Source organism: Mus caroli, unplaced genomic scaffold (assembly GCF_978045245.1).
Source record: "Mus caroli unplaced genomic scaffold, Mus_caroli_1 scaffold_9, whole genome shotgun sequence".
NCBI classification, from domain to species: Eukaryota; Metazoa; Chordata; class Mammalia; order Rodentia; family Muridae; genus Mus; species Mus caroli.
In genome coordinates this window covers 21,289,421-21,315,728 of record NW_028227264.1, presented here as the reverse complement: position 1 = coordinate 21,315,728, position 26,308 = coordinate 21,289,421, and the positions used below count along the sequence as shown (strand labels likewise).

Genomic DNA, 26,308 nt, shown 5'->3' with positions numbered 1-26,308 from the left:
GTGCATGCAGGATAAGCCACTGGAATCTAAACAGCTAAAGCCAAAATAAACTGATAGTGTTTAAGGGTTGAACTGAAGAGCCATGAGCAGGGGATATTAAGGAGTCTGGGGAGCTTTTGGTCATCTGTCAGTCTCACAAGGACAGACTTCCTCAATTGTAGTAAATAGGAAGTAACCCATGTGAGGTAGTTTAAGTCTGTATGTAACATTCAAAAACCTGAGGCAGGGGAATTGCCTGCAGTTGCAACCCAGTATAGATTAGTCTGAGCTACAGAGAAAGAATCTGTTTCAAATAAGAATCAGAAGTGGGAAAGCAACTAAGGGGACATTTTACCAGCTTTAGGCATCTGACAAGAATAGATATCATACATTAATAATAAATAGTTGACGTTTATCCAAGGGAAATTAAGATGACAGAAGCAAGTAAGGACATTTCAGTATGCATTGACAACTTTGACAAGTATATAAGGCTCAATTTTCTTCTTTATTTTTCTACAATATGTAAGAGTATTTTGCTTACATGTCTGTCTATCAACCATATGTTTAGAGTGCCTGTGGAGGCTGAGTTACAAACATGACTAGAGTTATCTATGGTTGTGAGCTGCCATGGAATGCTGTTAATGAGTCATGGTCCTCAGGAAAGCAGCCAGTGCTTTTACTGCAGAGCTCTCTCTTCTGCTCTATAGCTTGGAGTTTTATCATTTTTGTCTGAAACATGCAAATCAAGAATACAATATGAACAATACCCAGAGGAAGAACCACTCCCAGAAGCTCCAACACTCCCAGGATCACAGGATCAGAGCCACTCCCACAACACCAGAGGAAGCTCTACTCCCAAGCACTCTAATACACCCAGGATGATAGGATCATAGGTGAGGAGGACACAACATCTAACCCAGCACCAGGTGTAACTAAAACCAGTGGGACCCAGGCACCCAGGAACTCTGCCTGACCAGTGGTTCCTTCTGGCTCTGAGCCAGTGTCTTGAGCAGATCTTGGGTGCAAACTCTGCAGCCAGTCCCATAACACCCAGAGGAAGATCCATTCGAAGGCACTCTATCATGCCCAAGATCATAGGATCAGAGGTGTCCTGGGCAGACCTTTGCCACTAACTCAGCAGCCAGTCCCACAACACCCAGAACAAGCTCCACTCCCAGGCATTCTAACAAACCCAGGATCACAGGACCACAAGAGCTTGGTCACACCATGATCTCAGTGTCCCAGACACAACTTGACTCATAGGAGCTCTGACAAATCCAGGATCTCAGGATCATAGGATCACAGGATCACAGAGACAACTGAACTCTGAGGAGTTCTGACAACCAGGATCACAGGAAGGACAGACTCTGGTCAGATATAGCAAGGGCAGGTAGCACTAGAGATAATCAGATGGTGGGAGGCAAGCATAAGAATATAAGCAACATAAACCAAGGTTACTTGGCATCATCAGAACCCAATTCTCCCACCATAAGAAGTCCCATATCACACTGGAAAAGCAAGATTCAGATCAAAAATCACTTCTAATGATGATGACAGAAGACTTTAAGAAGGACATAAGTAACTCCCTTAAAGAAATACAGGAGAAGACAGGTAAACAACTAGAAGCCCTTAAAGAGGAAACACAAAAATCCCTTTAAGTGTTATAGGGAAACACAATCAAACAGGCAAAAGAAATAAACAAAACCATCCAAGATCTAAAAATGGAAACAGAAACAATGAAGAAATAACAAAAGGAGACAACTCTGGAGTTAGAAAACCTAGGAAAGAGATCAGGAGTCAAAGATGCAAGCATCACCAACACAATTCAAGAGATAGCAGAGAGAATTTCAGGTGCAGAAGATACCATAGAAAACATTGACACAACAGTCAAAGAAAATGCAAAATGCAAAAAGCTCCTAATCCAAAACATCCAGGAAATCCAAGACAGAATGAGAAGACCAAACCTAAGGATAATCGGTATAGAAGAGAGTGAAGATTCCCAACTTAAAGGGCCAGTAAATATCTTCAACAAAATTATAGAATAAAACTTCCCTAAGCTAAAGAAAGAGATGTCCATGGACATACAAGAAGCCTACAGAACTCCAAATAGTCTGAACCAGAAAAGAAATTCCTCCTGACACATAATAATCAGAACACCAAATGCACAAAACAAAGAAAGAATATTAAAAGCAGTAAGGGAAAAAGGTCAAGTAACATATAAAGGCAGACCAATTAGAATTACACCAGACTTCTTCCCAGAGACTATGAAAGCTAGAAGATCCTGGGCAGATGTCATAAGAGACAAACACTACCTCAGAGTATAGGCCTGGAAATCAATCTTCCAAGCAAATGGTCCCAAGAAACAAGCTGGGTTAACCATTACACTAAGGGATAAAATTGACTTTCAACCAAAAGTTATCAAAAAAAAAAAAAAAAGATAAGGAAGGACACTTCATACTCACCAAAGGAAAAATCTACCAAGAAGAACTCTCAGTTCTGAACATCTATGCTTCAAATACAAGGGCACCCACATTCATAAAAGAAACTTAACTGAAGCTCAAAGCACACATCACACCCCACACAATAATAGTGGGAGACTTCAATACCCTACTCTCAGCAATGGGCAGATCATGGAAACATAAACTAAACAGAGACACAGTGAAACTAATAGAAGCTATGAACCAAAAGGATCTAACAGATATTTATAGAACATTTCATCCAAGAGCAAAAGAATATTCCTTTTTCTTAGTACCTCAGGGTACCATCTCCAAAACAGGCCTCAATAGATACAAAAAGATTGAAATAATCCCATGAATCCTATCAGATCTCCACAGACTAAGGCTGGTCTTAAATACCAACAAAAACAATGGAAAGCACAGATACACATGGAAGCTGAACAATGCTCTACTCATTGATAATTTGGTCAAGGAAGAAATAAAGAAATTAAAGGCCTTTTAGAATTTAAAGAAAATGAGGACACATCATACCAAAACTTATGGGACACTATGAAAGCAGTGGTAAGAGGAAAACTCATAGCTCTTAGTGCCTCCAAAAAGAAACTGGACAGAGGATACACCAGCAGCTTGACAGCACACCTGAAAGCTCTAGAACTAAAAGAAGCAAATACACCCAAAAGGAGTAGAAGGCGGGAAAGAATCAAACTCAGAGCTGAAATCAACCAAAAAGAAACAAAAAGAACAAAGAATCAACAAAACCAGGAGCTAGTTCTTTGAGAAACTCAACAAGATAGATAAACCTTTTGCCAGAGTAACCAGAGGGCACAGAGACAGTATCCAAATTAATAAATCAGAAATGAAAATGGAGGCATAGGAACAAAATATGTCTTAAAACTATTCTGCTTGTTTTATATTAACAGATGAAAATATTAAAATCATGTTCTACAAACATCATGGAAATATTATTGATAATTTTTCTCACTGTGCTTGAAATTAGCATTTTCTTAATATTTAACTTATTTTGAAAATTTTAAAATATACTTACTGATAAAATAACTTCTTTCCCAGAAAAACTGGTAATGCTTTTTGGGAGGGGGGTGGTTTTTTCGAGACAGGGTTTCTCTGTGTAGCCCTGGCTGTCCTGGAACTCAGAAATCCACCTGCCTCTGCCTCCTGAATGCTGGGATTAAAGGTGTGTGCCACCACGTCCAGCCTAGTAATGCTTTTTAAGTAAACTGATTGTTTTACAAGGTACACAGACATATAATGCATTTTAAATACTCTCTCACTATGTCAGGTGGTATCATATAAGGACTTTTGAATATATTTCTTGATGATTCATTTTTTAATATTTTATGCTCTTTTATAATGCTTAATTCCCAAAGAATATTTTGTATGTTTGAAAAAAATTAGTATTCAACATTAGATATAGGATCCTCAGTTATGGATAGTATTAAATATTCATAATGATATTTTAGGATAAGGATATGAATATAAAGGTTGAACAATTTTTATGTATTACTTGATTCTCAAAATACTCAATATTATTATATTTGATGTATAAAATGCACTTAAATAATAAAAAATAAGGAAAAAATAGAACACAACATGAAGTTTCTTTATTCCTGTGCTATATATTACCCTCTAGTTTATGATTAAGTAAGAAATCTCAAAAACATCCTGTTGGCTTTTTCCAAAGTAAATTGAACGAGGAATTCATACCTTTACTGGGAGGAAGCTTTACAAAGACATCTGTCGGCCTTGGGCTCAAACTCAGCGGACAGTCCCAAGGTCCCCAGAGGACTCTCCACTCCCCAGGCACCCTAGCACGCCCAGGATCTTAGGATCACTGGTGAGTGGAACACAACATCTGTTCCCATACAACCAGGAGAGCCTGCGCCCAGCAAGAACAGGGACACAGGAACCCTGCTCGACCAGTGGCTTGGGTTCCTTCAGGTCGGCACTAGTCTACCTTCTTGGTTTTGAACTCAGTGGACAACCCCACTGTCCCAAGAGGAGGTACCACTTCCAGGCGCTCTAACAAGCCCAGGATCTTAGGATCCCAGGAGCTTGGTCACACCAGGATCTCAGGGTCCCAGAGGCAGCTTGACTTCAAGAACTTTGACACACCCAGAATCTCAGGATCACAGGATTTCAGACTCATAGGATCACAGAGAAAGCTGGATTCTGAGGAGTTTTGACTCAACTGGGATTACAGGAAGGACAGGCTCCAATTAGATATATTGAGGGAAGGGAGCCCTTGAGATAATCAGATGGCAGGAGGCAAACATAAGAACGGAAGCAACAGAAACCAAGGTTACTTGGCATCATCAGAACCCAACTCTCCCACCATAGCAAGTCCTGGATACACCATCACACCAGAAAAGCAAGATATGGATCTAAAGTCACTTCTTATGATGATGATGGAGGACTATAAGAAGGACATAAACAACTCCCTTAAAGAAATACAGGAGAACACAAGAAAACAGCTAGAAGCCCTTAAAGAGGAAACACAAAAATCCCTTAAAGAATTACAGGAAAATACATCCAAACAGGTGAGAGAACTGAACAAAAACAATGCAGGATCTAAAAATGGAAGTAGAAACAATAAAAAAAAATCATAAAGGGAGACAAAGACATCTGTCATCCTAATGAAGTGAGATTTTCAAACTGTGTGTGGCTATGTATTTCTCCATTTAGTTCAGTGTTTTCTTCTGAATGCATTATTAACTTTGCTTTTGTGCACACCTTGAAAACTTCTATAATCTTTAGAAACCTTAAAAAATAAGTGAAGAATCGTCCAACTTATAAATCACAGTGAATAAAAATTACCCATCTTCAAATCACTAACTTAAACATATAAGGATTGTAAGGCTTTAGGATAACGGTCGTTCCTCTGAGTGTTCACTCCCTAGAACAGTTCACTGAATGCAGGTACTGTTGGTGACATTGTTTTTCTCTTTTCCTCTTTAAACAACTGAGTAGATGCTAATTAATACATAAAATCATTGGTTTATGCTTCTTGACATTAAAAATCACGTTTTAAAATGAGCACATTAGGACCTTAGTTACTATAGACCCACATATCACCATTTTCTGAATAAGACAGCTCCTAAGCATTGAGCAAGTTTGCAACAACTTCTCCCCCACACCCCTCAAAAGAAAAAAAAGGAACAGTCTAGACATGAAGCCAGTAAAGAGAGTCCTTAAATATTGGGGTGAAGTTGCGGAACTATTTTTCTTCACAGTTGACAGCTTCTGGCAGGAATATGAGAAAGGACTCAGTCACATTTAAGGCACTTGGTGTTTTTTCCTTATTTGGTGGGGGGGGGGGACAAAGAATGGAAGGAAGGAGTTGGGAGAAATGGGACACAAGGGTGATGGTCTACATACATTGTATGAAATTCCCAAATAATCAACAAAAATTATGTTGGAAGAAAAATACTACTAAGAGTTTTAAAGATGATATATTCAAACTTGTGGGTTAAAAGTTTAACAAAAGCCAACAATCAGATTTTTAGAAAGATAGGAGAGGGGTCTACTAGCTATACATTAAGAGAAACCATGCAACTTTAAGAAGCACAAGATTCAGTGGAAATAGTTAAATTTTTCTGATTCCATCACAACTAGAAGTTAATTTTACACCTATTAAAGAACACGCCGTCTATATTTATGTCTTTGGGTCACATTCGAAGCATAATTCATCACATTACAGGAACAGACCTGGGCACTCAGTCTCCCCAGTGATTTTTCTGCTGGGAATCTCTCCAATCCCCAACTAAACCAAGAATCTACTCAGGAAACAAGTTGGTGGTTGAGGAATTCTCCCTCAAGATTTTGCCAGAGACAATGAGTTTGATGGCTTTTCGAAACCAAGGATAAAAGAAAGCATAAATCAAAGGGTTCATGGCTGAGTTATAGTAAGCTATCCAAACTAGGATTTCATACACATACGTGGGCGTGATGAACCCTAGGAAAGCATCAATGATGGAGTCAATGAAGTATGGCAGCCATGAAAGGAGGAAGGCAGCCACTGCGATGCCCAGGGTTTTGGCTGCTTTCCTCTCCCTCTTGGCCACCCTGTCCTTGTAGCTGTCTGATGCCCTGGCAGTCTGCTTGTTCATCTTCTCAATGTTCTGAGCCTGCTGTTTAGCAATGAGGAAAATCTTAGAATAGACAGTTATCATCACAAGGGTGGGGATAAGAAATAATAGGAAATTGATAAAGACCCAGCTTTGATTCACTGCAAGTTGACAGCCACCCACACAGGTGAGAGCACTCACTAGATCCTCCAGCCCAGCTTCATTGGCCCCTGTATAAAGGAGAGAAAACCCATAAATGGTAGATAGGAGCCAGGAGAAGGTGATGCACTTTCCAGAAACAGAAGCAGTGAACCTGGTGGGGTAGATCAGGGGGTCACTGACTGCAATGTATCTATCAACAGAGATGAAGCACAAGTTAAAGATAGAACAATAGCAGAAAGATACATCAAAACAAGTGTGTAATTTACAGTAACTGTCCCCAAAGTACCAGCAGCCCTCCACAGACCTCACGGTGCTGAAGGGCATCACAGTCAGTCCCACCAAGAAATCAGCACAGGCCAGGGACACCACCAGGAAGTTGGCAGGAGAGTGCAGCTGCCTGAAATGAAGAATTGATGTCATCACCAGGAGGTTTCCACACACAGCCAGCACAGCCCCAAAGCCAAAGACTGCATAGAGGATGAGGCGAGGGCCTGGGGAGTATGGGCTCCTGACACAGGATCTGTTCAGATTCTCATAGCACAGCTCTGCAGATGTGGCAGAGAGCAGATCCCTGCTCAGGATGTTGTCTTGGTCCCAGGGAAAACTGTCATCATCTGTAGCCATGTAAACTACTCCAAAGATCCTCAGAAAAAGCGCAGTTTGTAATTGCTAATACATGTTATCCATCTTAACACAAGACAAAGACATCAGTTTATATTTTCATTGTTTAGAAGTATTTCCTTCCTAATTCCCAGTCAACTACCCTTATTATATGAAGGGTGCATATGTCTTTCTAGAAAGTCTTTGCTTCATCTACTTCTTCACATCCTTAAAGCACCAGTGTATTCTGCAATGCATATTTGAATCTCAAGTTTTATTAGCATTGGCAGCTCTACTTAACTAACCTACATTAATGCCCCAAGCACCCCTAACCCTCAGGAAAGCACCTAATGACTGCAAATGCAGTGTGTCCCTAGGACTGAATCCCCACGGTGTAAGGTGAGGCAAGTGAGGGCTTGTCAGTAAGTGTGCTGTTTATTTCATAAACAATTTTCCCCTACTAATATTCTACTGACAACTGACCTTTCTGTATAATGCGGTTGAACATGATACCTGCCTGCCCCAATAGAACTTTACCTAGAATATTAAGTTTTGTTCATTTATTATGTCTGATCTTTCATCTTCATTAGAAATCTCATATTGGAAGCTATTAGAATTTCTTCATGAAAATTCTTTTGCCCTTCAAGGATTGGTATGGGTTAAAGAAATAAGACGCAGAGCCATGAGAATGCCTACTTTCCTCCACTTTCAGCTCTGATATTTCTGATTTAGGAAAGTGAGGGTGTCGACTGCCAGCATTTGCTCTGGAATGAAGCAAGGAGGGTCTAAGAGCAAATAGGAGTTTCTCCTCTTTGTACTTGACTTAGACAACAGACTTGTACAACAGACTTGCTGGAAAGACACAGTAAGAATCAAATGTAGAAGGAATCTTCAGCGTGAGGGCTGCTAATGAGTATCTCTATTTATCTGGAAATTTCTCTTTCCCCTCACAAGACATTATAGAGTCTGCCTAGATTCTGAAAAGGTTTTTCTTTTGAATGTATGCACATTATTAGTACTGACTTTTTAGTACAATATTGTAAATTATACTTTAAATACTTCATATCAACATCTATCTAAAGTTTTTTTTAATTGGGTATTTTATATATTTACATTTCACATGTTATCCCCATTCCCAGTTTCTTCTCTGCAAATCCCTCATCCCATCCCTCCTTACCCTGCTTCTATGAGGGAGCTCCCCCACCCACCCACCTGCTCCTGCCTCACCTCCCTAGCATTCTTCTACACTCAGGCATCAAGCCTTCACAGTACCAAGGGCCTCCCCTCCCATTGATGCCAGATAAGACACCTTCAGCTCCTTCAGTCCTTCCTCTAACTCAGTCAGTGTGTTCAGTCCAATGGTTGGCTGCGAGCATCTGAATCTGTATTGGTCAGGCACTGGCAGAGCCTCTTAGGAGACAGCTGTATCAGGCTCCTGTCAGGAAGCTCTTGTTGGCATCAGCAATAGTGTTTGGGTTTGGTGTCTGCATGTGGGAGGGATTCCCAGTCTCTGGGGCAGTCTCTGGATGACCTCTCCTTCAGTCTCTGCTCCACTCTTTGTCCCCGAATTTCCTTTAGACAGGAGCAATTCTGGGTTAAAATTTTGGAGATGAGTGTGTGGCCCCATCCCTCAAGTAAAGGGCCATGCCAACCCCTGGATATGGTCTCCAAAGGTTCTCTCTCCCTTTCATAGGGTATTTCAGCTAATGTCATCTCCATGGGGTCCTGGGAGGCTCTTGCTTTCCTGGAATCCGGGATTTTCTGGTTGCTTCCCCCAGTTCTCCATGCCCCATTGCTATACACCTCTGTTCAATTTCCTGACCCTCTGTACATCTCCTCCATGTCCTCCCATAACTGATTCTTCCCCTCTTTTTCCCCTCTCCCTTCTCTTTTCTTCCCAAGTCCCTCTCACTCTCTAATTCCTTTGATTATATTGTTCCCCCTACTGAAGTATCCAATTTTTCATCTTCCTTCTATTTGAGCTTCATGTGGTCCTTGAGTTGTATCGTGGGTATTCCATGCTCTTTGCCTAATATCCACTTATCAGTGAGTACTGCTACGCTCTCAGGTCGAGTCAACTGGACAGGCCGAAAGGCTTAAAAGTCACTCATGAGGCAAAAGGGCTTCAAGGAAGCTCTCCTCCTGGAGTCTAGTGTTCCCTACCCATACAGTAATTTTTCATTCCCGAGTTCCATTCCCGAGTTAGTCTAGTGTATGGATCCACGTGCTCTCTTTCAATATTTTCCTATCATAAGTGCCTTTTAAGATTGAATTCTGACATAGCTAAAGCCATCCACCAGTGTTCCAACAGTCCTAGTTCGTCCTTAGCAAGACCTTGGGCTTGGATTTCAGTACTGCCCCTGGTATTACACTATCTCTTTGAGTAAAAGTTAGGTCACTGCCCTTCACAGGAATCTACCATCACCTAGGAAGAAAGAAGTTTCTGACCGTAGGGGAAACCAGAATAGATGCTTAGAATTATAGCTGAGTTACACCTATTTACAGGAATTTACTATGGTTTAGGAAGCAGATCGGGCTGTGGTTTTAGAGTATTGCATTATTCATGAGATGGTTAGCTAGAACGGAACTCCCTAGTTAGAACCATGACTTGGGTGTGAAAGCCCTTGCCCTAGGAGTGAAAAGTTCTCACACCTGGCTTCTAAGACTATAGCTGACCTTAGATAGGGCTGACTTTGTCTCAGTTATTTTACTGCCCATTTCCTTCCGATCTTTGCGTTTTCATTCCTCTGTTCTGTGTAAGAATCTTTAAGCATCCAGTTACCTCATTTGTACCTTGCGGGTATGTCACCCAACTTCTTTATTGTCTTCTGTATAAAAAGTCTGAAGCTCGAATTGTAAAATTACATTCAGATTCTACACACAAACTCTCCTGTGTGTGTCTATTTGTCACTCACTCATCCATGCTTTGCCCACCCGTGTCGAGAGACCCCGTTCCACGGAGACACAGGGACCCAGAGGGTCTGCGGCAGAGTACATACCATGTGTGTTCTTTTGTGACTGAGTTACCTCACTCAGGATGATATGTTCAAGTTTCATCCATTTGCCTAACAATTTCATGAAGTCATTGTTTTTAATAGTTGAGTAGTACTCCATTGTGTAAATGTATCACATTTTCTGTATCCATTCCTCTGTTGAGGGACATCTGGGTTCTTTCCAGCTTCTGGCTATTATAAATAAGGCTGCTATGAACATAGTGGAGCATGTGTCCTTATTACATGTTGGAGCATCTTCTGGATATATGCCCAGGAGAGGTATTGCTGGGTCCTCAGGTAGTACTATGTTCAATTTTCTGAGGAACCGCCAGACTGATTTCCAGAGTGGTTTTCTAAAGATTTTTCAACAATTTTTACTTTCATTAACAGGTGCATTCATTGCAGTTTTAAGTCAGCCAGTGTGGTATTATTGCTTTTAATAATAATAATAATAATAAACAAAATATTTTTTCTTATTTGCCTACTAGAACAACAAAAGGATAATACACTCTGTACTACATTACCTACATGGCCCTATGCTAATAAAGCTACACTTTGCTGGCTGGGAGTTTCCCAGTAAGTAGGTGCTGGCAGTGCACATGTGGTGATGGGTGTGTGCACCCTCAGAGCCTTGAAATGCCTAGGGGACATGGATGCCCACTCTCCTTTCCAGTGCTTAGATAGGAGAGACAGTGGATTCTCAGAACAAGTGGGCTAGCTAGAACAGCAGTATTAGCAAGCTGTAGGTTCAGCTGAGAGACTTGCCTCAAAGAATCATGGGAGTGCAAGTATTTAAGTGTCCTAGTGCTACCTGTAGGTTTCTACATGCCTGTGCGCACATATGGACATTCCACATATACCAAATATAAAGATAATAATTTTCAATTCGCTGCCCAACTAAAAGCTGTCCATTTTGTTACTGGAGATTTTTGCGTGTAGTTTAAGAGCATGGTATCAGTTTAATTGTAAGAATTTTCAATAGTACAGTATCATTTTAATATACATATGAAGGTTAATGTGCATTTTTATAAGTCATAACTTCAAACATTTGATCATTTCCTTAGTTTCTATTCCTGTGACAAAAGTATCCCAAAATGTGTGTTTATATTTTGTAATATTAATATTTTGTCCAAGAAGTAAAACCAACCTTTTCTACTAATACTTGAATATCCAAAGGAATTAATTATAATTTCATGACGGATGTGAATACTTAGTTATGTTTTTTAAACAGCCCAATACTTCATTATTATTTCTTTTCTTTTAAAGATTTTATTTATTTTATGTATATGAGTACACTGTAGCTGTCTTCAGACACACTGGAAGAGGCCATCAGATACTATTACAGGTGGTTATGAGCCACCATGTGGTTGCTGGGATTTGAACTCAGGACTGCTGTAAGAGAAGTCAGTGTTCTTAACCACTGAGCCATCTCTCCATCACCTCATTACTATTTCTTAAATAATCTATTCTTTTTTTCCATGTATTATTCTACCTTGTTGGGTTTTTAATTATCATCTTTATAGAAATATTAATGTTTATAGAAAATAAAGACTATTACTGTAAATTATAACATTGTACATACAAAATTTCAGATAAAGAGTAAAAGAATCCTACAAAAGACAATTTCTAGAAGCTGCATAGAATGGTCCCAGTGATAAAACCTAGTAGAGACAATAGAAAAATGAAAAAATGGGAGATATTCTTGATGTTAAATAAAATACAAAAAGATAAAAGCAAATATATACACATCCTCACAAAATACTCAATACAGCCAAACATGGTGGCACACACCTATAATCCCAACACCAAGGAGGCAGAGGCAGGTGAATCTCTAAAAGTTAAAGACTGGTTTGGTCTACATAGCAAGTTCCAGGCCATCCAAAGCTACAGAGTAAGACCCTTCCATAAAGAATGGCGATACATCATGATTGGAGTCTCTGCCTCTGTGGGCATATGTGGTGTGGAAGCAGAGGCAGATGATGGGCAGGTCACTCATCCCCTTAGTTTTGAGGTAGACTCTTTAAACATGGAGCTTCCCTTTTCCCATGGGAATTGACAGACTGGCCAATGAACCATTGGATCCTCCCGTCCCTGCTCCATGGTGCTGTAATTACAAGTGCACATATCTTATGTGATCTTTACATGTGTGTCTGTGTATGGGTTTGTGCATGTGCACGTAGGTACTCAGGAAAGCCAGAATCCACTGGATTGTGTGTTGCAAGTAGTTGGGAGCTACCTGATGTGGGTGATGGGAATTGAGTTCTGATATTCTGCAAGAGCTGTACATGACTTTATCTTCTGAGAGATCTCTCCAGATCTGAATTCTGTAGTTCTTACAAACCAAGTCTCTTCACAGTCACCTTGTATTTCTGAGGTCAGAATGTTTTCAGAGCCAAAGTGACATTTCACACAATTTTCTTAGGACTTTGCTTGTAGATTTTGTCTTACTTTTTTTTCATCAGTCTGCCTAAGTCACAGCAGGAATTCTACATTGTCAGACATGTGGGCCCTATTAATAATAAGGCATAACTCAGTGGAGTGATGCAGCTGACCTTATTTTAATACAGTCAGTAGCAAGAGCTTTGGCCACCTCCTAGATCCAGTTAATCAAACTATCAATTGAACATCTTAGCAATTATCCTTTGTGCTTTATTAATTCTACTTGATACTTTCAGGGTGCACATTGTCCCATTTATATCTTTTCATCATTTTCCATAAGACTCACACTGTTTCTCCAGATGTTTGTGTCTTGCAGACTTTGGCTATTTTCCACTCGACTGTGTCGCTGCTGCTCTCTGACACCCCCTCACGCATTTTTATTCAGCTGCTGTGTGGCGATCGCTTTAAATTCACAACTTGCTTTCCGGTTCGAGGAATTCTTCTCATTTCTTGTACATTTCAGCTTTCTGTTGAAATGCCCTTTAAGCTCGGTGTCTTGCTTGCATTATCTAGGCTCCCAGTGGGTCCTTCTCCCTTCTTGGTGTACAGTCATTTAGTCCCCCGACACGTGAAAAGACTAGTTATTGTTTTTGAGGTCTGGGCTCCTTCCCCAGGACCTGCAGTTTCCTTGAGCCAAGTCGAAAGTGCCATGCATTTTGACAGGTGCTTCAGTACAATTGAGTGAATTCCTCTCAATGTCTACTTGTAAGTAAACAGTTAAAAGATTTTCTACTTAGTTTCCATGACCCTCACAGGAGTAGCTGCTGTGAGGTCAGAATCATAGAATATCCCACTCATCAGCATTTCCTTTCCCCACTTGATTTTCCCAACAGTCTCAGCTGTCTTCCCTGTTCTGTGATGCTTCAAACATTGAGCAGCATCCATGGCTGTCTGTGTCAGGGTTGGAATTTATATGAGCTGTTGTTGATCACATGTAGCCCAAGTCAGAAATTTTACCTTGTACCCCACAATTTTTATTGTTTTTTCTTATTGATTGAATTTTTCTCTTCATTCAGCTAATTAGATATTTTAATTTTCATTTTGCTGTCTCAATGTTCTCTTTATTAGGCTGTCTTTTCTCTGCTATTAGAGTCCCTCAGTCTCACGGCTAACCTCTCACTGTAAGTCACTACAAAGATACCAGATCCACTGGTATACTGTGATTCTACAATCTGCAGCCAATGCAGAGAAACCAGCTTCTCCTACCCTCTCCAGACTCAAGAGGGTGCAAATTCCCTTTACAGTGAGTGTGGATGGACAAAATGAAGGGCTCTTGAAGTTAGGGATTGAATTTCTTGTAGATTTTGGGGGGAGGGGTAAGAGAGGTGAGGATCACTGGGGACCCCTGGGAAGCAGTAGCTGAGATGTAGCCAACTCTCAAGGAAAGTGTCTATAAATTGCCACAAAAGTAAAGACTGGCTTCTTTGTGGCTTTAGCACAAAATATCAATAGTTTTCAAATACAGGATTTCCATTAAAAAAAAAAAAGTTTTATAGGGGCTAGAGAGATGGTTTGATGGCTAAGAGTGGGCTGCTCTTACAGGTGAGTCTGGCTCCCAGTATCCACCATTAGATGACCCAAGCTCCCTGTAACGCCATCTCCTGGAAACTCTCTTCCCCACAGCTACGTATACTCACATGCCCATACCCACACAGAGACAGATGGACACGTGCAAAGCTAAAAATGCAATGAATCTATAAAAGAAATGGCTTCAAGCAGATGTTGTGGCACATAGGGAGGAAAAACAGGCAGATCTGGGTTCAAGGCCACCCTGATCTACATAGCCCCAGGTCAACCAGGGCTTCACAGTGAGACCATATTTAAATAAATACTTCTTTTAAAAAACATAAAAACCGGGCGGGGGGGTATGGGGGGGAGAAACTCAAAATTGAATGCTGAAATTTCATCAAATTAAATGGCTTTTGCCAACAAAGGAAACAAGAGTAGAATAACCCACAGCCTATACATGGAAGGAAAATCTTAAACAACTATTTGCCCAATAGAGGATTAGTATCCATACGTACAACAGCAAATGCACATGCCAGCTTTCCACCAAAACAAACAAACAAATGTAATTTTTACTAAAACCTCAAAAACCCCGAAGAGTGGAACTAACATACGGTCTTACTGTAACAATCTGAGTGTACCAGAGGAAAGGCAGTCAACACTCAAACTGGATCCCAGGGTCTTTCCAGCTCTACTGCCAATACCTATAATAAAGAACTAACCGTGATGTCCACTAACAAACCGATAGATTTAAAAAACATAGTGTATATACACAATGGTGTATCGTTCAACCATAGAGAACGAATCGTATCGTTTGCAGGAAAATGGATGAACTGGAAGATAACAGATTAGGTGAAATAAGCCAGGCACAGAAGGAAAAATATGTCATGCTCACTCTTTCTGGAGAAACTAAAGGCTGTTCTGTTTGAGGGAGCACCAGGTTGGGACCTGGATCTCTGCGACCTTCACTGTAGTCTGGAGGCTGCACACAGCAGCTGCCATCATGCTGCTAATTGAATATATTGAATTACACCATGAACAGTGCGGATACTGTTTAGCTTAACAGAAAAACAGAAAGTTGAGAAGCTCACGAATGTTCAAAGAAAGAAAGAAAAATTCCAGAGTGCTGAACTCTACCATAAACGGTGCAATGAATCTGAGAAGATGCAAAAAGGAAACACGATCAAGATGCATAAAAAGAGAAACCACTAACTGAAGGACAAGGGACAACGGGGCTCCACAGAGAAGGACGTGCCTGGCAACGGCGCATTTAACCCAAACAAAATCTAAAGTGCAGGCTCAGCAATCGGTCGGCTACAGACCCAAAGACTGTAGCCAGAGAGAAACAAAGGGTTAAGAGCCACAGGGGAGTGAAGAGAAAAAGGAACTTGCAAAGAAGGTGTTTCTAGTGTCAGCTTTGCTAGAACACCCAGCTAGAAAACCCGTTTAAGAAAGTCTCAGCCGGGGCGTGGTGGCGCATACTTTTAATCTCAGCGCTCACAACGCAGAGGCAGGCAGATCTCTGAATTCCAGGACAGCCAGGTCTAGAGAACAAGTTCCAGGACAGCCAGAGCTACACAGAGAAACCCTGTGTCAGAAAACTGAAAATCAGAAGAAATAATTTATCCTAAAATAAAGTGAGTGAACACACACACACACACACACCTCTATACAAATAAGGAAATAAATGTAATAATGGTTAAAAATGACTTCAGTAGTAATGTGGACAATTCACTCAAAAAAATACAGGAATGACTGACATGAGTATCAAAATAGATTTGTTTTCTTCATAGTTCTATAAATATAATTCAAAGCATGACTTTTCTTCTGTTATAAAAGGACAACACTCTATGTTGATTTAACAAAGGGGGTTCAGTTGAATATAGTCAAATGTGCTGATAAGGGAATTTTGTTTAGGTTAAGTAGAGAAAAATTTAAATGAAATTTTAATAAAATGTAAATGTGTGTATTTACAGAGTCCTAGTGCTGGAAAACTGAGGCCAGAGGACTTTCCTGGAGCCTGCGGCTAGAGAATCAGCCTGTACAACAGGACTAAGCCTGTACAAAGCCTGTACAAAGAGACTAAGTGGAAGGAAGGAAGGAAGGAAGGAAGGAAGGAAGGAAGGAAGGAAGGAAGGAAGGAAGGAAGGGAAAGAAGAGGGAGGGAGGGAGGGAGGGAGGGAGGGAGGGAGGGAGGGAGGGAGGGAGGGAGGGAGGGAGAAAAGGGAAGAAGGAAGGAAGAAAAAGGAAGAAAGGGAAGGAGGAAGGAAGGAAGGGAGGGAGGGAGGAAGGAAAGAAGGAAGGAAGGAAGGAAGGAAGGGAGGAAGAAAGGAAGGAAGGGAGAAAGGGAAGTAGGAAAGGGAGAGAAGGAGGGAAGAAGGAGGGATGATAGAGGGGTGGTGGTGAATAGATAGAGAGATAGATGATAGACAGAAAGATCATAGAGTAAATAGATAGAAAGATAGACCATAGATAGATAGATCATAGATAGATAGATGATAGATAGATAGATAGATAGATAGATAGATAGATAGATAGATAGATAGATAGAGACCCAGAAGTTCTATGAGGACAAGGAAATTTGTCTGCAATAAAACTGAGCCGTACTCAGCACTAATTGGGTTTGAAGTGTTAGTGAAAAATGAAGTCAAAAGGTTGGGGAATTATGGGACAGGGACCCGGAAAGGGGTAAGTTCATAAGACATAAACACATGATGCAAGAGTATCAAAACTAATGGAAACTACTTTTAAAATACTGGAAGAGAAGAATCATCATTGTCCAAAGAACGCTCATATATAATAAATAGGATTAAGCCTGTGTGACAACTGAGTCATACAGCTATCGTGAGCAGATTAGTGTAAATTACAGATTGCTTATGAAACATTCAAAGAGTGTAGCATTTCTACCATAACTACTCATTAAGAAAACCACTATTAAGATTGTATTTTCATCTTCCTCAGTTTTTTCAATCAGAAATAAACATTTATGTGCATGTTAAATATAATTAAAATTATTATATGCAAACATTAAGAGGGGAGCCATATTAAAATTTCTACATTCTGCCTATTTTATTTAAATTCATATTCCACAGCTGAAGAAATGGCTTAGAAGTTAAGATCCTCTGCTGCTCTTGCAGAGAACCCCAATTCAGTTCCTAGCACCCACACAGTGGGCCAATATTATCCTGTTTCAGAGGATCTGATGCCCTCTCTGGCCTCTACAGGCACCAAGAACACACACATGGTATATATACAGACATTTAGGCAAAACACACACATAAAATGAAAATAAGTGTTAAATATATATTCTTTTTAATATCTCCCATTAAAAACAAATGAAACTTAGGAGCGACCACTTTGTGTGGTTGTTTGTTTTTGAGACAGGGTTTCCTTTTGTGTAGCCCTGGCTGTCCTGGGACTTACTCTGTAGACCAGTCTGGCCTTGATTTCATAGAGTCCCACCCGTGTCTGCCTCCTGAGTGATGCGATTAAAGGCATTCACCACCACCCAGCAAAAATGACTATTTTTCTTTCTTTTCTATTTTCATTTTACTCTCCCATTATTCTAAGTTACGGTTATTAAAACTAAACCTGTGGCACTTCAGATCTTAAATTATGTAATTATTGGTCCTAATTTAACATCTGATGATTTTAATAAAAAAGAATACTGGAAAGCAAAAAGAGATTTCTGAAGACATTTTAAAGGCAGTCAATGTGAAAATAGTAAATAAAAATTCTCATAACAACACAATGGCAATTTCAAACAATAGGAGAAACAAATCAGAACAAGAATCTGTCAGGGTAGATATTGTCCACATCTCCAGAAGGGATCTGGTGTCACCACTAATTAAATGGTTGTGAATGTGATTGTTTGCATAGACGGAAGACATGCTGAAATGACATGACATCTCTTGCTTGCGCATTTACACCAGGGATTCAGTCTTCAGGGCCTTAGGTTTTGGCAGTCATTAAACTACTTTCCTGCAGGGAAGGTGTGCTTTGGGCATTCCTGGGTCTGTAGAGTTGGGTAAGCATTGCCAATAAAAGGTGATTGCAAGCAAATATCACACAACAGAGCACTGTGGAAGACAGGCGTTTGTTTCTACAATATGCAGAAGTAGGTAATTCCGAAGCACATTTGAAAATAGAAAGAAATAACATTGTGTGTAACAATGGGAACTGAGGACTTAAGCATTAGAGATGAAATAATGGCAGTACAAATTAAGGTTATCTAGGATGATGGAATTAACTTTATGTAATGAAGGAATAACTAGATTCCTAAGCATGGCTAAAATAACTCACAGGTACAAGAAGGGAGATAAGTACTATTGACATATTTTTATATCTTTTCTCAAGGATATTTTGAAAACTGGAGTAATATATATGGACAAATTGATTGATCATTTTCTCAGTGATCAATCCAGAACCATGAGTGAAGATCTGTTCTCTGCCACATCTGCGGAGCTGTGCTATGAGAACATGAACAGATCCTGTGTCAGGAGCCCATACTCCCCAGGCCCTCGCCTCATCCTCTATGCAGTCTTTGGCTTTGGGGCTGCACTGGCTGTGTGTGGAAACCTCCTGGTGATGACATCAATTCTTCATTTCAGGCAGCTGCACTCTCCTGCCAACTTCCTGGTGGCATCCCTGGCCTGTGCTGATTTCTTAGTGGGTCTGACTGTGATGCCCTTCAGCACCGTGAGATCTGTGGAGGGCTGCTGGTACTTTGGAGAGAGTTATTGTAAATTCCATTCTTGTTTTGAAGGGTCATTCTGTTACTCTTCTATCTTCCACTTGTGCTTCATCTCTGTTGATAGATACATTGCAGTCAGTGATCCTCTGACCTACCCCACCAGGTTCACTGCATCTGTTTCTGGCAAGTGCATCACCTTCTCCTGGCTCCTGTCCATCATTTACAGCTTTTCCCTCCTTTATACAGGGGCCAATGAAGCTGGGCTGGAGGATCTAGTGAGTGCTCTCACCTGTGTGGGTGGCTGTCAAATCGCAGTGAATCAAACCTGGGTCTTTATCAATTTTCTATTATTTCTTATCCCCACCCTTGTGATGATGACTGTCTACTCTAAGATTTTCCTCATTGCTAAACAGCAGGCTCAGAACATTGAGAAGATGAACAAGCAGACTGCCAGGGCATCAGACAGCTACAAGGACAGGGTGGCCAAGAGGGAGAGGAAAGCAGCCAAAACCCTGGGCATTGCAGTGGCTGCCTTCCTCCTTTCATGGCTGCCATACTTCATTGACTCCATCATTGATGCCTTCCTAGGGTTCATCACGCCCACGTATGTGTATGAAATCCTAGTTTGGATCGCTTACTATAACTCAGCCATGAACCCTTTGATTTATGCTTTCTTTTATCCTTGGTTTCGAAAAGCCATCAAACTCATTGTCACTGGCAAAATCTTGAGGGAGAATTCCTCAACCACCAACCTGTTTCCTGAGTAGATTCTTGGTTTAGTTGGGGATTGGAGAGACTCACAGCAGGAAAATCACTGGGGAGACTGAGTGCCCAGATCTCTTAATGTTAAGTGATGAGTTATGCTCGAGCTGTGATCCAAGCATGTAAATCCAGCTACTCGTGCTCCCTGATTAACATAACATTCAAATATAATTGTGATGGTTTCAGTACGACAGGGTCACAAGAACGATGGCATTCTCCACACTTTGCTTTTTATTGTTTGCTCTTGTGATGCTCGGTTTTGTTTTACGTTTCCCTATATTTTATGGATTAGTCAACCTTTCCTTAGTTTTCTTGAGAAAATAATGTGTGTGCTCATGTTAATCCATATCTCTCTCCATATATGCAATATACATAATTTTAAATGTTAGAGCATATTCACAATTCTAAATTATGGCATTTCCACTTTCATATTAGCTCAATCCCTTAGTGTCACATATCTTCATCCTGTATTTCTTCCAAATAAAATTTAAATGCAGAAGAGAAAACATAGGTGTTATATGAAAACACAAACATGAGGTGTTCCTGAATCATGCATCACAAAGAACACACACAGTCTCATTCACAGAAAACAAGCATGTTAGCTCAGTTATTGGCAACAATAAAGAGATTAAGCATTGTAAATAATAAGACCCATACACAGATTTACAGCCTTGCCATGAGTGTTCACAGCTTCGATATCAGAGGTCGCAAGGTTACCCCTGAATGTTCCTCTACTTACTGAGGACACAGAGCCCAGACACTGCTGTCAACTTGCTTCTAGTCTCTTGAAGTACAATGTGTTTACCGATATTATTTCAGTGGAACAAAATGTCATGACAAAAAGTATAAGTGAGACTCACAGATAAGAGTAGACATCGAAGGAGTGATTAATTTACAGTAATACCAATGTTCTGTCTGCCAATATTCTCATGCGTGCTTCTTAATCCAAAAGTACCTTTGTTGTACAAGATATTTTTTCTCCAAGACTAAAAAAAAAAATGTGTCAATCATAGACCTTTCTGCTTCTTAGCACATGCTTTGTCAGCACATCAAAGAACACAATGATTATTACATTTTATACAGTTTGATCCTCCAGTATCTCGGAACTTCTCCTCCATCAGACCAGCATATTCAAGTCCATTTAGTCACCCTTGGATTAGCTGAGGTGACAAATCGTAAATCACTCTCCGTGAGCACCAGCTTGCTATGAGGAAAAAGAGTACAGCCATGTTTCTGCATTGCATGAACCTTCACCTTGGCAAGTGTCCTCTGTATCAAAGTTTAAGACGAACGTGATCGTGGAAGCTTTCTCATCCAGTCGTCCAGGTTTTAGGACCCAGGATGCTTATCCTGTTTATTGAGTTACATTTTGCAGTTTAATGATGCACACATATTTGTTTCCTCTCCTTGTCCATCTGCTGGCCTCCAGCAGAGACCTTCCCGTGTGTATTGAACATAGTGATTAGTCAGTGGATTGTGGCTGAATAAACATGCAGAAATATTCCTTTAAAGGCAGAAATATTTTAACATCTTTTTTTTTTTAAATCCAGAGGGATTTAAGAAATGCGAATCTGCATGTTCACAGTAAGTGACTATGGGGTCCTGGCCACACTTGTGCTGTTTCTGACTAGTTACAGGGCCAGGATGGTCCTTCAGAAAAAGCAAGAGTCCTATTCTGGTTTCAGCACATCTCCTTCTTCCATTAATCATACCAGCCTAGTTCTATGGGTCCATGGCTATCCATTCTCTGCTCTAATATAATTTCTTTATATAGCATCCCCTACCCCATATAGAAAAGAAATTAAATAAGGGGACTATTGAGAGTGAAGCAATAATTTTCTTTGTGTCTAACAGTGTTCTTAGTGGGACCTGCCTTCAATGACAGACCTAGAATTGCAGGCTCTATGATGGGGTTCATGTGTGATGGCTCTGGCTAATGATGTTCACAGTAGGTGCCTGATATGAGTGTGCCATCCCAGCAGACCTCTACCTGATCCCATTTAGAGTCTGAAGGTGAGAAGAAACCACATGGACTTGTATGCTTGAGGTCACTCTGTCTGTCACTCTTCTGAAGAACGTAGTAATAAAACAATTCAAGCTTCATTCTCCTTTAGTCTTCCTTATCCAATGGCCCTGGGAACCCACTCTTTATTCATATTGAGTAACGTAAAGGTGGAATTGAGAACAGTGGTAGAAGGAAAGTGGACTGAGGGAGGCCCTACGTTGCCACTTCCAAGGAGACCACAATCCGTGAGTTTCATATACCCTAGAAGACAGGAGCACCCAGGCTTGTCTCTTCTCCAAGTTTTCTCATGTAACAGTGTCTCAGCTGTGTACGGCATGCTCTTCAAGATCTGAGGAGTAAATATGGAGGGTTTGGATAAAAATGATCACACACACACACACACACACACACACACACCTGTAAGAAGGAAGCAGAGTGTCTGGGGCAGAGCCCCCTGAAGAGTTCCTGTTTACTCCAGGATTCAGAGTACTTTAGTGTGAGTTAGCTTAGAGGTAGAAGCACAGAAAATTCCATACAAGATTCATTGGCTTCTTTTCATTCCTTTCTTTTGTGGGGAGGTTTTGTAACAGGGGTACTATAAAGGGGGGACTATTAAAACGTCCTTTATTTGTATGAGATCCGTATTAAGAGTAGAGTCCTCTGGACTTAGGTCACCTGCACATATGTAGCAGATATGGAACTTGGTCTTCATGTGGGTCTCCCAACAACTGGAGCAGTGTGGCTGTCTCTGACCCAGACTCTGTTTCCTGCTTTGGAGTCCTTTCCTCTCGCTGGGATGTCTTCTCTGGCCTCAGCAGGAGAGGATGATCTTAATCTTGATAAGACTTAATGTGCCTGGGCAGGTTGATACGAGAGAGGGGGGCTCTATGGAGAAGGGGAGGAGGGAATAGGAGCAGAGGTTGGTAGGGTAGGACTGAGAGGAGAGGTGGGAGGAGGGCCACTATCAGGATGTAAAGTGAATAAATAAACAAACAAACAAACAAACAAACAAACAAACAATTGGGGGAAAGTATAGTTCAGACATCAACATGAAGGAAGATCAGTCAGAGAAGAGTTTGTTGTCCATAGCCTGATAATTTGAAGGCAATAGTAATGTATATCACACACACACACACACACTATTGGGTATGCTGCTTCATGCCTTTAATCTCAGCACTGAGGAGAGGTGGACAGGTCTCTGTGAGTTTGAGACCAGCTTAGCTAAGTAGTGAGTTTTTGGGTACCCAGAGCTACATAGTGAGGACAGAGAAAGAAAGAGAGAGAAGTTGACTCATTTTTAAACATTATGTATATGATTGTATAACTGTATGTTATTTGTCACTATAAAATGAGGGAAGCTAATAAATATACCCTTACTACAGCATTTCAAGCTTAGAAACAGTGTTCGGACTATATTAGAATTGAGACTCTTGTCAGATGTGGTAGTATATACCTTCCCAGCACTCGAGGCAGAGGCAGAGACAGAGGCAGAGGCAGAGGCAGAGGCAGAGGCAGAGGCAGAGGCAGAGGCAGAGGCAGAGGCAGAGGCAGAGGCAGAGGCAGAGGCAGAGGCAGAGGCAGAGGCAGAGGCAGAGGCAGAGGCAGAGGCAGAGGCAGAGGCAGAGGCAGAGGCAGAGGCAGAGGCAGAGGCAGAGGCAGAGGCAGAGGCAGAGGCAGAGGCAGATGATCAGGGGGAACTCTGAATTCTAGAACAGCAAGTCTACTCAAAAAGACCATGCCTTCAAAAATCCTCTGTGTGTGTGTGTGTGTGTGTGTGTGTGTGTAGAAGTTTTTTATCCTTTGCCTAAAAACAAACTTTTTGAGGGCAGACAGACTCAAGCAGATGTGGCCTGAAGCCTTAACTGAAGTATTAAAACTGAAGCATTCAGTGGTCACAATGATGAGACAAACTTGTGTGGCACCTCAGATCTGACCAGCAGATGAAGAAAGAACATGTGCTAAACTGCACTTGGAGAAAAGAACAAACAAACACGGTTTCTTACACCTTCTCACCCTACTCCAAATACCCATAAGCAGTTTAGAGACACATTTAGAGAAACACTTGTCAGCCTTCAGTGGTGATGTAGAGAATTAAATTGATCCAGGGACTCACTGAGTGTCTGAGACCATTACCAGACAAGCTGGCTGCAAACTCAATGCCCAGTGTTCTTCATTTACAAATTAATGCTTCAACCTGTCTGGTGTTTGGTTACCTACATTCTCTAATCCATAGAGACAGGACTAAAACACTTCCTCTCATTAGCACTCTTCTGAGTTTGTGCTCTGCCATGACCACAGGACTTCATTATCACATCCTTCTCTTACTTTGGTCATAATGAAGACTGATTCACACGTTCAATCACTGGAGAGATGGCCTCCTTAGGGATTTCTTGAAGGACCAAACTGAAGATGAAGCATGAAAATGAGAAGGAAAACTTCATCTGATGTAAGAACCAAAAGTTTGCCTGAGATTCCTTTCCTGGGCATGAGAGTCATAAGCCCAGGGGCATCAGACTTCTTCCTAACATTGCCAAACTATTTACTAGAAGTAGTTTGGGAGACAACATTAGAGAGTTGTATTTGTGTAAGAATTTAGAGGCCTTGGGAAGAGTTACACCCCACCTCAGCATTTGGGAGAAGTACTCCTTGCTAAGTTACTAAACCTCAAGGTACCACATTCCTCTGTTGAGCTTAGATGACATAGGTGCATACATAATAGGATTGTACAAATACTGAAGCAGCATTTGCAGAAACCTATTTTAGGATCCTTGGCCTGGATCCACCTGTCCTTATGCTCACCAAGCATTGTACTATCGCAAGCTTTGTCCTTTTGTTTCTGGTGCTGCAGCCGGCATGTCCAGCTCCACCCTTATGTTTCAGTAGGCCTTCAGCTTCACAACCTCAGGCTTTGTGACGCTGGAGACCACGTGCATTTTTCATTACCTTATAACCAGTTACAGACATCCACTAACTATGGTTTGAGTAGATAAACTAATGAATGAATGATTCTCAGGATAATAGAGGGAGCTATGAAGTTATCTCTCTACCCAATGTCAAGGATGCCAGGGGAAAGTTTTTATTTACTAGAACATAGATCTCAGTGTGGGGAAGGGGTAAGTTTGTCTGCTGAAACTATGTGACAGTGTTTGCAGACATTCATATCTGCAGGTTGTGGGTGGATAATACTGGTTGCACACAGGAATGCTACTTGGTGCCATACAAAATATAAGATTGTTTCAAATCTCCATAGAACATAAACGGGGAAAGCCAGGCATAAAGTTTTGCACCAAAGCAATTAACATCATTTTATGAAATCAGACACTAAGAAATCTGAATGAGATCTAAATAAGAAAATTGGTGTGATTGACTTGTGACCAGGCAGCCAATAGGATGACTAAGAAACACCTGTTGTTCTTTATAATGCACCACACAAGCTTATAAATGTCAGCCCGTCTCCAGCTCTGGGCCACCAGAGAGATGAGCCCTTTGTCAGGAAGGTTGAAAAATGTTTTTTTCTTAATCCCAAATCCTTAGCCAGGATTGAGACTATGAACACAAAACCCAATTCAGAGTTCTCACTCCTTGCACGTTGTTCTTTGTAAATTGAAAAACCCTTAGGAGCATGCTCAGAAAGGCCAGACTCTGGTAACCACAAAGGAAGTTGTGTACAAGACGAGTGCTCATTGCAGATCTGTCACATGGATAGGGAGACTTTGTACCCGGGCCCCAGATAACAATGGCGTAAGAGCAGAATTCATCTCCCCAGCAGTCCCCGAGAAGAGCTGCTGCATCTAAACACCATGTATTTCTCTAGGCCCCCTGTAATAGATCTTTCTACAGTGTACTATTTCCCTAGGGCTTGTTATCTTTCTGCTTAGTTGCCACAATAGATGCATAAATGACTCTTAACAGACCGGAAGGGGCTAAGTTGACCTTTAAACTTTGTAGCTCCATCCTATCTTTTTAAAACCCCAGGAAGGTGACTAGGTTATGACTGAGAAGAAAGACCTTGTTCAAGTCTGTAACAAAGGAAAGAGAATTATTTGACCTAAAACACTCAATGGTAATTAATGAAGAAGAGACTTGTTTTGTTGTCCAACTTTGCTAATAATCACCGTTGAATATAATCTTATTGGTTCACACCTTGCCCTACTGGGATTCTGAAAAAAGGTTCTCCCTTCTGTGATGTCTATTTAGCTGGAGGACATCTAGGTAATAAAGTGTGTCACATGGATATAAACCTATAGGTGACCCTCCAACTCTACAGCTGCAGCCACTCTTCCTGACTGCTGCCAGAAGAACACGGAGGTAAAAATAAAATATAAAGACTTATTTAGAAATCAGAGAAAACTTAACCAATTAAGAAAACGAGTCATCTGCTCATTAAAATTCATTCCCCATTATTTTGGACCATAGAGCATTTATTGGGTTTTTTTTACCCAGAGAATATTTGAAGATTGTCAGAAGGATTAAAAATAAAAATTTATATTAGACTAATATTTCACAATATCCTCCGTCATTCTGTTGGATTGATGTGGACCTCTTCTCCTTACAGTATTGAAAATTAGAATTCTTGAATCTTGAGAACAGAATTCAATTACAGGCCTTCTGCCCGTGCAAATAGCAGCAGC

General features: G+C 40.8%; 2 protein-coding genes across 2 annotated transcripts; one reads left to right on the top strand and one right to left on the bottom strand.

Moving 5' to 3' along the window:
• Positions 1-6,226: 6,226 nt before the first annotated feature.
• Positions 6,227-7,303, bottom strand: LOC110303764 (trace amine-associated receptor 7b). Its single transcript, XM_021174969.1, has one exon. The coding sequence runs from the start codon at positions 7,301-7,303 to the stop codon at positions 6,227-6,229; it is 1,077 nt and encodes a 358-aa protein (XP_021030628.1).
• An 11,297-nt stretch (positions 7,304-18,600) lies between these two features.
• On the top strand, positions 18,601-19,677 carry LOC110303772 (trace amine-associated receptor 7a). Its single transcript, XM_021174986.1, has one exon. The coding sequence runs from the start codon at positions 18,601-18,603 to the stop codon at positions 19,675-19,677; it is 1,077 nt and encodes a 358-aa protein (XP_021030645.1).
• The last annotated feature ends 6,631 nt before the right edge of the window (positions 19,678-26,308 follow it).

Excerpts from the sequence above, each read along its gene's own strand:
- LOC110303764 (XM_021174969.1), bottom strand. The coding sequence starts at position 7,303 with ATGGCTACAGATGATGACAGTTTTCCCTGGGACCAAGACAACATCCTG.
- LOC110303772 (XM_021174986.1), top strand. The coding sequence starts at position 18,601 with ATGGACAAATTGATTGATCATTTTCTCAGTGATCAATCCAGAACCATG.